The 13,781-nt window shown below is 22.6% G+C and overlaps 2 protein-coding genes across 2 annotated transcripts; both read right to left on the bottom strand.

Moving 5' to 3' along the window:
• Positions 1–39: 39 nt before the first annotated feature.
• On the bottom strand, positions 40–3,846 carry PVVCY_0400180 (ABC transporter B family member 4, putative; the record flags this gene model as incomplete). The annotated part of the gene is made up of 1 exon (XM_008627821.2): positions 40–3,846. The coding sequence occupies one exon, from the start codon at positions 3,844–3,846 to the stop codon at positions 40–42; it is 3,807 nt and encodes a 1,268-aa protein (XP_008626043.2).
• Positions 3,847–6,234: 2,388 nt separating this feature from the next.
• PVVCY_0400170 (serine/threonine protein kinase, putative) lies at positions 6,235–10,149 on the bottom strand (the record flags this gene model as incomplete). The annotated part of the gene is made up of 1 exon (XM_008627822.1): positions 6,235–10,149. The coding sequence occupies one exon, from the start codon at positions 10,147–10,149 to the stop codon at positions 6,235–6,237; it is 3,915 nt and encodes a 1,304-aa protein (XP_008626044.1).
• Between the last annotated feature and the right edge of the window lie 3,632 nt (positions 10,150–13,781).

Below are 13,781 nucleotides of genomic sequence, written 5' to 3'. Positions count from 1 at the left end.
TGTGTATGCCATATGTGTATATGTTGTTATTTTTTAATACTAAAATTCGTTGAGCTTTTTCGAATATTCACTGTTTTTGTCTTCTTGTAATTTTGTTCGTAATCCTTGTTCAATAATTTTTCCATTTTTTAAAACATAAATATAATCACAATGTTTAATTGTGATGATTTTGTGTGAAATATTAATAATAGTGGAATTAGGTAGATATTTTTTTATGTTTGCAAAAATATTTAATTCATTTGTTGAATCTAATGCGCTAAATGCTTCATTTAAAATTAATATTTTAGGGTTTTTAATTATAGCTCTAGCTAATGAAATTTTTTGTTTTTGCCCTCCTGATAAGTTATGAGAATTAATATTATGAAAATATTTATTTTTATATGAATTTATTAAACTATCTAAGCATACAACTTTAGATACTTTTATTATTTCTTTATATAATTTAGTAATAAAATGTGTTTTATATTTTTTATATATATTCATTTTTTTCATTTTTTTATTTTTATGATCAAACAAGGCTATATTAATTTGATCTCCACACATGAGGCATGTCTTTATATTTTTTTTTTCTATTAATAAATGATCTTGTATAGTTTGATCGTGTGTATGTGTAATTATGTTTTGGTTAGTTGTAGGTTCATTCATTTTATTTTTTTCTTTATTTATAAGAGTGTCATTATCACTTTGAAACAAATGCAAACAATTTTTTATATTATTTTTATCCAGTTCTATATTATAATTGGAGTATGATAACTTATTATTAATATTATTTTTTTTTTCTTTAAAATTGTATGAATAAAGAATATTATAAATTAGACTATCACTGAATAAGTATGTATCTTCTTCAACTATTGACATTTTTTTTGTTAATATATATTTCGACACATTTTCAATATTTTCATTATCTATAAGAATGCTACCATAAGTTTTGGTGTATAATTTTGAGCATAATTTTGTTAATGCATTTTTACCTGAATTATTATAGCTTAATATTCCATATGTATACATATTATTAAAATGTAGATTAATATTTGATAAAATTTTATTTTTTGGATATTTTTCAATATAAAAATCAACATTTTTAAATGTAAGACTACTTCCTTTTTTGTTGTCAGCATTTATATTATTCATCATTAATTTTTCATTTATATTTTTATAATTTTCATCAATATATCTTAATATTTCAATTTCTTTTATAGCATTTTGCATAATATATGATAATATATTATTAAAGTTGTTTTTTTTAAGTTTTTTTTTTTTTTTCAGTTTTATAAAATTTTCGTCATTAGTGGCTATGTCACAATGTGATGAAGTTAGTCCATTATCTGTTTGGCATATATTATTTTGTTTGTTTATTTCATTCGAATTTTGAGTAGCTTCTTTATCTGTTTCTCTATTATTTGATGTGTCGGGAACATTGCATTTGTTGTTAACATAGGAACTGCTTGTCTCATTAGAAGTGCTATTTATATTCAAGTCATATATTATTGGATCATTTATAACATCATCGAGATTTATTTCTTCAGTATTCGAAGAATCAGGTTCAACGATATTCTCATTAGAAATATTGTTATTATATCCGTCTGGAAGTATAGATGTGTTATTATTATTAATTGTGTCTTGTGTAGTAGAAGTATTTTTTGTTTTTTTTTTTTCTAAAAGATTTATAGGGTTTTTTTTTTGTTTTTTATAATAAAACTTTGAATAATTATAAAATAGAAAAGTTAGAAGAGTTATGAATATTGTATTATTTGTTATATTGCTCATTTTAAGTATACTTTTTTTATCTGCATCTGTTAATTGGCTAAATGTACTAATATTATCAAACATAAATAAATATTCATCACTTACAAAATTATTTCTTTTTTCATATAATTTTACAATGAATGATATAATGTTTTTTTTATATTTTGTTTTTAAAAAGTTTGTGAATTTTTTATCTAATTTATACTTTATTATAAGTTCATGATCATTTTTGATAAAACTATGTATTTCTTGAATACTTATATCGAATTTATTTTTTTTAATTTTATTTGTTGAATTTTCAGGAGTATTTCCACTGTCTTTATTTGTAGAATTATCAATATGAGCAGTTTTATTAATCATTTGAAGTTGTTCTTGTAGGGCTTCTTTATCTGGTTGAGTTTCTTCAAATCCAAGTTTATCATCCATTATGTATTTGGATAAGTTATTATAATTTCTTTCAAAGAGTTTAATATAGTTAGGCTTTATAATATTAGTGACATAGTTTGTATTTTTTTGAATAGCTTTCATTTTTTTTAAAATAGAATAATTGAAAATAAAATTTTTAAAATTTGTAAAATTAAAAAAGTTCGTATAAGAATTTTTTAAATGAATAGATTTATTTTGATTATCTTGGAATGTATCTTTTTCAATTAGTTTAATAACATCTTCAGCATTTCCTATTAATTCTTGAACCCGTGAATATTGCTGTTCAATAGTAGAAGATTGAGATATAATTTTTTGTATATATATAACAGATGAAATAATTTGTCTAATATCACTATTGGTATTATTGTTCTGAATAATTTGTTTAATAACTATAAGTGTACTAAAAAAGGTAATAATATCAATTGATCGAATTATAAACTTTTCTAAAATATAAAAAAATCCGAGTTTCGATCGGGTATTGCAAATATCATTAATATAATTATTAAATGCATCTATTTCTTCATTATGTGTATTATATGTATTTATCAGTGAGAAATTATTGATGGATTGTTCTATGATATTATTTGATTCTGCAAGGTTATTACTTTCTTCTTTTGCTATGCTTCGAAATATTCTTGAAAATAAAATTGAGATATTATAAATACATAAAACAATACATAAAGGGATAAAAACAAGTTTAACATTAATTTTGTATAAAAAATAAAAGGATAACAACATTTTAATAACATTCCGTAGTAACACTATTATATTAGTAGTAAATATATCAATTAATTCAGAAGAGTCTATATTCAATCGGCTTAACAATGCTCCTGTTCCTTTTTTTTTAAAGTAATTAATATTTTTGTGTAATAATATTCTAAATAAGTGATTTTGTAACTTGTTTGTACTTATATAAGCACATAGATTAAATGTATAAGATCTGAAAGATGAAAATAATAAACTAAAAATTGATACTAATATATATGCATATAGGGGTTTATTAATTTGATAGTTGGAAAATAAAAAAACTGGTTTAAAAGGTGTGTCATTTATTTTTCCAATTATTTCATCACTTTTACTCATTATATGTGAAATAGCTTTTGACATAAAAATTGGGATATAAGAATCCATAACAGAAGATATAATAGTTAATAAAAATCCCAAACAAAATATATATTTACTTTTTTTTACTATTTTAAAAAGTTTGGTCATATCACTTAATAGGCTATTTTTGGATTTATTTTTTTCTATAATTTTGGAATATATGTCTGACAGTGTATTTTTTTGGTTGTACAATTTCATATGCCTTTTAACAATTTGAGAGGAAAAAGGGGAAAGAGATGTGTTGTTATTATTTCCCCAATTAAGTATTTTTTTGTGATTAACATTTTTCATAAATGTGTAATTAATCCTTTTGGCATTATTGTCATGTTCCCTTTTTTGCAAACAGTTTTGTGGCATTATAAAATTTTGTATATGCCTATTTTTAGTTTTGATTACTTTTTCTGAAGCATTTTTATTGTGCCATTTTATTGGATAGTATATATTTTGGTGTGCCCCATTGTGTATAATATCATGCCTATTTTTATTTAAAGCATTTATTACATTGTAATTTTGATAAAGTAGTATATAAAGAATTAATAATCTGACAAATTGATAGCCTACCAGTTTCATGTTTCTAAATTGGTCTTGTTCTCTCTCTAAATAATTACATATTAAGATTGCATATTATGGGCTCTTCTGTTTTCTATGAAATAATGAATACGTGTTTTCTTTGTGTGTATGGCGTATTTCGTGAATTAGTATGTTAACTTTTCTTATTGTTATTTTATCGGGCTTTACTTTTTCAAAATTTAGTAACTTAGATACATTGACTAATTTTGATGTATTCTCTTTTTGTTTCTCTGTGTTTTCCTTTTCTATTTCAGTAATATGGTGTATTCATCATTATCTATTTTTATCCCTCACCCTACTTTCATCAGCTTTAAAATATATATTTGTATTTATTACACCTTCATTCATACATTTTTATCCTTATATAAATTATATGCGCCTTATAAAATATTTTACTGTAATGATTATTTTTTCCTTTGAATATTTCAACTCTTTATTTTTATAATATTCTGTGTTATATACTTTTGAACGCAAGTTCATTTGTTGGGCATTTTGTTTTTTCGTTCTTTTTATCCTTTAGTTTATTTCCGTAAAATTAATAAAAATTTGAGATCGAATGAACAAAATGTATCCCATACTATGATAAGCAACTATATACTAAACATAAATATATAAATAAATAAAAATATATTACATATATGATATATATTTTAAATGACAATGTAAGAATATTATGCATGTATGTAATATACTGTATTTTTTATAGGTAAGTTAATGGGTAAATAATTATATGCATATATTTTATTTGCTCTTTTTGGAAATCCGATTATTACTACGTGATATATATAAGTTTATAAATGGTATGAAATGTAAAAAAGGAATATGGTGTGGGAAAAAAACAAAACAATATATAAGTTATTAATTAAAAATAAAAGAAATAAACTTGTTAAATATTTATAAATATGAAAAAAACATGTACCAAGAATATAATAACTATCTTTCAAATAGTGCAAGCATAGTTGCAAATATATAGATATGTTTATGAACGTTCATAAATTTACACAATAATCATTTTTTTAATAAAAAACATGTATTATAATTTGATATATAAACTGATAAAATGTGTGAATGCAAGTATTAATAGGTTTGTTCGATTTGCATATACCATATCATTTATTAACATAATTTATATTATCATAAAGCATCATTAATAATAAAGATATAAAAAGACTATAACGAAGATAATGTGGATTTGTGTGTGTAAATAAATTATGGCCTTTAAGGGTTTTCATCTTTTTGAGATATTTATAATTATAGTAAATTGTATTGAAACAATTTTAATGGGATACATTTTAAATTGCTTTATTAGTTTATTTTTTATCTTTTATTTTGATGTTATATGCATATTTTATGGTATATATCTATGAGCTTAGTTAATATACAACTATAAAGGATGTATATACCTATGCAAAGAAAATAAAGCCATTATATTGAAGGTACTGTAGAAAAACAAGATAATTATTATCTCTGTTCTCTATATTAACTATAGACATTTTTTGACTTTGAAAAATTTTAGGATTTAAGTCCTTTAAAATTTTCCATTTATGTATAATTTTTAGCAATAGCCTATTTATTATTTTATATTTAGTGTACTTTCGGTGTTTTTAATTAAAAAAAATAAAAAAAAAAAAAAAAAGTTGTGAAATAAAACGAAATATACAATAGTAATAATGATGATAATAACAAATTTGTAGTGTAAAAACAATGCATAAATGCTGATTTAATTATGACCTTAATTTATAAGGTTTGGATAGATAAGAAATATATATATGGTATTAATGCTTGAATAAAAAAAGGTAAATATAATGAAAAAAAAGTCATTATAAAGCTTTTAGGAAAAAATGCTTTATCATCGATTGTCTATATATTTTTACACCTAAAAAATTCTAATTAAACATTTGTATTTAAATGGATAATATATATCCTCTCTATTAAGTGTATATGTTGTGTGCTTACTGAAAAAAATTATATTTTTGAGTATATTTTACGCCGTTTTTTCTTTTTAAATAAATTAGCATATACATAAATACGATTGCATATACTTATTATGGAGGTGCTTATAAATGCACGTGCCCTTATGTCTATTACATTTTCAACTGATAACAAATTGCCTGAATAATGATTATTATATTAAAAATAATAAGTATATCATAATATATTAAAAAATATCCTAATGTAGGGGTAAATATAAATCTTCATAATCTTCAAAAAGATCTTTTAATATAAAAAATGGTACTAATAATATTCTACATTCCGGTGATATAAAAATGAGAAATAGAGAAAGGGTATACAGAAAAATAAATATGCATTTTTTGAATATTTCTTATATGTGATTATTTTGCGTATTAATATTTAATTGGTAGAAAATAGTGTGAATATTTCTCTTTTTTATGTAAAAGCATATGAATTTTTTTTGTTAACAACTTTACAGTTTATTTGATTTTCCTTATCACCTTCGTATTTTTCATGGATATATTTTTTATGAACTGATAAATGGGCTTGTGTATTTTTCGTTTCTATATGAGGTTTTTCGATTTGTTCAAATTGATCAAACTTTTTGTTGGAATTCATATTTATAAATCCTCCCAAATTTTGAGGATTATAATTTTGTTCTAATTCAAATAATTTATTTTTTGTATTATCAATATTTTTTTCACTGAGTTTAAATGGGGTTTGTTCTTTTAATTGTGCATTTGTTTTTTCTCTATTTTTTATAGCTTCATAATTTTTAAATTTATTTAATTCATTATTTTGCATTACATTTACTAGATTATTTTTATGTTGATTTTTTACTTTATTGAAATATGATTCTATATTATGTTTGTTTTCATAAATATTGTTATTTTTATTAGAATAGTCATTAAAATTTATTTTATTATGGAATTGAATACTATCATCATTTTCGTTAGTATATTGACTTCTTTCATATTCATCCTCTTCTTCATCCTCTTCTTCATCTTCTTCTTCATCTTCCTCTTCATCTTCCTCCTCTTCTTCAATCTCCTCTTCATCTTCTTCTTCATCCTCATCTTCCATATCACTTCCATATTCATGTTTAAAGTCATTTCGTCTTTCATAGTTTTGCATATATTTATATCCAGAGTTATTATCATAATAATTTGTATCATCACCATATTTGTTGTGTGGAATTTCACTATACACTACACTTGGCTTTTTATTATAATTCCTTGGCATATTCATATCATATTTTGTATTGCTTTTGAAGAAATGATTATTGGCAACATTATTATTTTGATAGTTATTTATATTATTAATCAAGTTGTATTGATGATTCATTGGCATGCTTGGTGGAACATTTTTTGAATAAAGCATATAATCCCTTGTATTAGTTGAGGAATTATGGATATCATGTTCTTTATCTATTTGTTTATTAAAATTTCCAGAATAAATATTTGAGGGATTATTATAGCCCCTATTGTTGTATTTGTTGTGATATTCATATTGTCTTTGATATTCCTCATCCTGGATTCCCATATCATCGATATATTCCTCTAGATGATTATTATGTGGATGATAGTTTTGATATGGATGTCGCATTTCATGGTGATTTTCATAACTATCTTCAGAAGCTTCGTCAAAATTCTGTATTAAAGTATTTGCATGTACATTATCATAATTTGAATATTTATCATGATTTTGCGGTAAATATTTTGTGTTATTATTATCGTTGTTATTAATTTTATCTTGATATATATCATAATGTGTTTGATTTTTGAAATTTACAGTATTAACAGAGTAAGACCTATTATTAGTATTTGTTTGTTCATCATCTTCTAGATCTACCATATTAAGCCATGGGTGTTGTAACATAGTATATGCTGATGGTCTTGTTTGGGGATCTATTGAAAGCATAGGTAATAGAAAACTACATAATGGATTTATTTCTTTTTCTGGTAAACCATATTTATATTTTAATATTTTATGTAATCCATATCTTTTAATATTTTTAATGTTTTTTAGTTTATATGTATGTTTATTAAAATATTTGTGTGAGTTATATCCTGCATCTATCATTGATTTTGGTATATTTCCTAATACTTCGATTATAAAACTTAAATGTTCTTCGTTTTTATCATATATATCTGATTTTTGTGGGTTAAATAAGAAATCTCCAGTTACTAATTCAAACACCATACAAGCAAATGACCATATATCTGCTGTTTCATTAAAACCACTTTTTAATATAACTTCTGGAGCTCTATATTGTCGTGTTTGTATTTCTGCATATCTTGATTCATCAATCCATAAACTATTACCTAAATCACATATTTTATAACATGATTTTTCATGATAATATACAGTAGGATCATAAGGTCTAATACAATAATCCCCTTCTTCTGTTTTAATATAAACAACCTTACTATTTTTATTATTTCCCGATGATGGATTTTCATTCGGAACTTCAGAATATATATTTTTTTTTTTATTTGATTCATGTAATTTCATTGCTTCTGGATGTATTAGGTGATTAAACATGCCACAATAAATGGGGAATTTGTTAGCATCTTTATCTACATATTTTTCGAATTGTTCAGAAGATGTATCGTTAGTATTTTCGTTATTATCATTACAACTATTGTTACTACCATCCAAAGAGCTATCATTTCTTAAATAGTCTATTGGCAATCTACGCAATAATTGTGGTGATTTATCATAACCATATTTTTCTGGATTATTTAAAAAGTAATTATTATAATGATATGGTTTTCTTGTTAGCGTTTCTTGTATAGCATGTATGTTATAGTAGGTAGTAAGTAAGGATGGATCTGAATTGGAAGGTTTAAGTCTATGTTTAACATATGGTGGTTCATTGATTTTTTTTTTTTTTTTTTTTACATTAAGCTTGTCATTGCCATTTATTTTATTTTTTTCGTTATCTTCTATTATAGGCCCTTTTGTTTCTTCTTTTGACAAATCTGATAATTTATTTTCATTAGCACATGATAAATCATTTTTTATTGTATTAGAAACAATTTGTTTTGAATCCTTTTTGATTTCATCTTTACATAATTTTATATCACTATTTTCATTTAAGTTTTGATTATTATATTCACCAGATATGGCATTATTGTCTTTGTTTGAATTTGTATTAACTTTCAAATTTGCATTCAAACTAGTTTTAGGAGAAATTTGGATTGGTTCTAATGAAATATCATTAGCTTTTATAGAGTCTATATTTCTAAAATCTTCGTTATCTTCCTTTTTAAATTGACTGTTATCTTCAGGGTGACTCAAATTATTCATATTTACCTCGTTATTTGTTTGTTTGTTTTGTTCTGTATTATTAGCTTCATTTATTTTTAATCTTTCTTTTTTAAGCATTTTTTTTTTCTTTCTTTTTAATTTTTTCTTTTCATTTTTAGTCAATTTATTCCAGTCAATATTATCAAATTCATTTGGTTCCTTCACTTCGGTTACATTTGATTCAGTATCATCTTGTTCGGTTTCATCTTGCTCCGTTTCTTCAATTTGTGGGTTTACTTTATCGATGTCCTTTTCGTTGTTGATATTGTTTTCTTGTTTTGGGTGAGATGGGGAATTAAAATGACTTTCAGTAGCATTTTTTATATTTTTATCATCATTATTATTCACTAATTTCGATTTAGTATAGTCTCTAGGCTTTGGTATATTCGAAAGTGAGGAAACAACTACATTTTCTGGCTTTATATCACTATGTATAATTTTACAAACATCGTGCAAATATTGTAGCCCTATTAAAACGTGCGTAGCAATTTTTCTAACTAAATTAATTGGTATACCTTTATAATCATAATGTTTAATTAAAGATAATAAATTTGGGCCCATAAATTCAAACACCATACATACATGTGTACCATTTGGTCCCTTATGCTCAAAACTATCAATAAATGAAACAACACCTTTTGTCATATTATAATGAAATAATCTTTCTCTTTGTTGTTCTTTAAATTCAACCCAAGAAGAATCAAAAGAATTTATTTTAACAGTTTTTAAATAATTTATTTCACATTTAGCAGATTCTGTATATGTTTCTGAACCTTTTTGAATTTTTATAGCAACAAATTTTAATGGTTTGCTTTTTAAATCAGTTGCAATCCAAACTGTAGAAAAATGTCCCCATCCTAATTTTCCTTCAATTCTGTAACGATCATTATATATTTCATTTATTTCAACTGGATGATAACCTCCTGGGCAATATTCGTCACTTCCTTCATCATCACTTTCAGTATATTGTAGTTTTCCAGATGTAGCATCCTGATTACTACTATTATTTGATGCAGACATAGAATCGCTATAACTCATTGCTTCAATGATATTATTGTATAGGTATATATGTTTATATGCGCGTGTATTCTATTTGTTTTTGGATATTTGGTTATTTGATGATAATTTTTCTTTGGTTTCTTTTTTTTGGATTACTTGATTATTTGTCTTTTATCTCATTTATTTGAAATAAATGAATATTTAAACGTATATATGTATAAACAAATATGTATGGATAAATATATTTTTTCCTATTATATATATATCATGTAATATGTTCACTCGCTCATTTTATATATTCATTATATATTTTTTTTTCTAATGCAGTTACTGTCACTAAGGCTCGAATAAAATAAACATATTTATAATATATTTATTCGTAAATAAAATTAAATGAATTTAATATGCACATTACCAAAAAATGGAAAATGGAAAAAATAATAAATCTATGGTAAGAAGAAGCAAAAAATTCGATAAGGAAAAATTCTATATTTTCCTCTATTCATCCATGACTAAATATAAAATAAATGATCACTAGTGTAAAAAATGGAAATATACTTATATATTCAGTGGTTTTGTTAGTAAATTAAAGGGCTACGTTACACTAAACGTAATGTAAGCATAACAATACAAACAAATTAACGCATTAAGTGCTACAACCAAAATAAATAAATAAATAAATATATATGTATATACTGTATATTGTTAATATATTTATAGTGTAAAATTTGATTTTATTTTTTTCAAATTCTTATATTGATGAGTATTTGGAGTTATACTGTTAAAACAACTAAATAATGAATACAACAATTCGTCTTCTTGGCGTCCTAGTATCATTTAAAATACAACATAAAACAATTATGTTTCGCTGTTCTTTTATTAATTTATTGTTTTTTTTGTAAATTAGCAAATATTATATATAATAAATGTCATTTTTAATTTGTATTATTCATATAAATGTATATATTTCATTTATGTATATGTTCATAACCATATATGCAATCATGTACAAAATGTTTGGTATTACAATATAGATGATTGTATTGAAGATTATATATTCGAATGAAAAAACAGTAAAATGCAACTTTCTCTTTATCTATCCATTTGACATAATTTTAAGAAAATTCATTTTTTTTGATTTTCATTAAATTAACCCAAATTATGAATGTTGCATAAGGCATTCATAAAAATGTTACTATATAGAATGAATAAATTATATAGGTTTTTGTATTCTTTTTTAATTTTTTTTTATTATATTTACTTTTATAAGTTTACAAAAAAACGTAATGAAATTGATTATATAAATGGATGTTTTATATAATAAAAACGAGCATAAAAAAGTATGTATTCCATGTAAACTTATAACGCTTAGTTTTTATATTTTATTTATGTTAATTTTCATTCTTACAATTTACTAAAATATTTATATAATTATCACAAAAATATTTTATGTATTTTCATATATAGAAAAATTTAATTAAGCAATGTTTTATAATTAACAAAAATAATATGTAAAAAATTTTTCACGTAAAAGATTGTACGTAAAATATATATAAGAAATAAAAAAAAACGAAAAGGCATATATATTAAATACATATTGCGAATTTTAAATGTCGTATAAATAAAAATAAAAAAAAATAAGCAATGTCACAAATTGGGTTTTTTATTATTATTTTAATTATTATTATTTTCAACATAAATTTTTTTTTAATAATGCTGAACATTATTTTATATAGAAAATTTGAGTAATAGAGGAAAAGAAATATGAGGATATTATATAAGGGATGCGCATAATAATTTTATGTTTTTTTCTTTTCATATAGCTACATATAGATTATTTAGCTACTTTTAGCAATCTACTTATATTAAAAGTACACATATTTAAAAGAACAAAAAAAAAATAGATTAAAAAGTCCGCCGTTGAAGTTTTAATTGCCTTGTTATATATTCATCCGTCCTATATAGGATGGGATAATCATATGTGTATTTTTATGAATGGAAAGCGTTCATTTCCTTTTTATAACCTGTATTTTAAAAGATTTTTTGTTTTTTATTGTTTACATTATAGCTAGCTATTTAAAAAATTATACGTTTTGGCTATTTTATATATGGCATATGAAAAAAAAATTCATAAGAATAAAGCAGACGCCACTATTTGTAATTTAATTTAAAAAATATATATTAACCAATTAATCATTGTATTATTGTAAAACTCTTGTATAGCATTCTTTTGTTTATTTTATTAATAACAACATTTCTTACGTAATATACACATGATAATTGGATATACCACTTTTATATCAAATTTCATGAATATAGAAGTATGGAAAGAACTATGTATATATTACATAATCCGTATTTGTTTATTAATTTATTTACTAAAAATAGGAGAAAGGAATGGGCAGAGTTTATGTCTTATTAACTATGCATCTATCATGCATGTAAAAAAGAAACATAAAGCCTTCATATTTTTATAAAACGCCTTTGATGCAAATTTTTTTCATTTGCATATGGGCATAGTTATATTTACGAACTCATAATGTTTTATGATACGAATCATTATTTTTCTTGCTTAAATAATGGGAAACCAAAAAGATATGTATATTATTTGATGGAGCATTAACTCAACATATGCCATATATATGTATGGTTGAAATGGTTATGAAGGAATATGCAACTCCTTATGAATAAGGTTATGTTTTTTAAATTAAAATATATCACTTTTTATCCTCATTTTTAAATACAAATTAAGTAAATGGCAACACTAACTTTGCAATAATATAACGTGGCATTAATGTTATAATTATTTATTGTGTATTTTTTTCAGTAAGTTTTATATATCTGTTGTTAAATTGTATCATAATACATGTATATGTATAAAAATAACCTTACGAATAAAATGGAAATTTATAACGTTATTAGGGTGTTATGCTCAGATATGTTTTATTTGGATAATTGTTTTTCTTATTTTGTGGTTCTTTAGCATTTGAGGGATGTATATCATTTTTAAAATATACGATGTGATTAATTTGTAAGTAACAATAGGATAATAATAGTTATATGAGTAATAGGTATATATTTATTTATTACAACTTTATGTGTTAATATAATATATATTCCCTCGTTTCATTAATTGCCTTTGTTTTTATAGAATATTTTTTTTATATTTATTTTTTTTGATTGCGATAATGGTTATTTTATGATTCGCACTGCTTATTTTATTATATATTTTTTTTAGAAATATTGCCGTGATAATTATTAAAATATAATGATATTTATTTATATGCCCCCTCCTGTATTTTATTATGGAAGATTTTTTAATGTAATAAATAATTTATTTTATTTTTCCTTTTAAACATGGAATATATATATTTTATGTAAATATATAGTAAATACATATACATCATATATATTTTACACGTATGTATATTTAAGTACATATAATACTATATATTATGCATTCTTCGGAATGATTAAGAAAGTTTTAATATATATTTTTAGTAAATGAAATAAAAAAATAACTTTTTATATAGTAACAAATCTGGATGTATATAAATATCATATATATCATAAAATAATCTTTAATTAAAATATCCATTATTATATAGATGACGTATAAATAAATATAAATATATAAGCATATATACATATATATGTATACATATGCGTTT

This window comes from Plasmodium vinckei, assembly GCF_900681995.1.
Source record: "Plasmodium vinckei vinckei genome assembly, chromosome: PVVCY_04".
In the NCBI taxonomy this organism is placed as follows: Eukaryota; Apicomplexa; class Aconoidasida; order Haemosporida; family Plasmodiidae; genus Plasmodium; species Plasmodium vinckei.
Note: the sequence above shows the minus strand (reverse complement) of the source record. Positions and strands in the feature narration are given on the sequence as shown.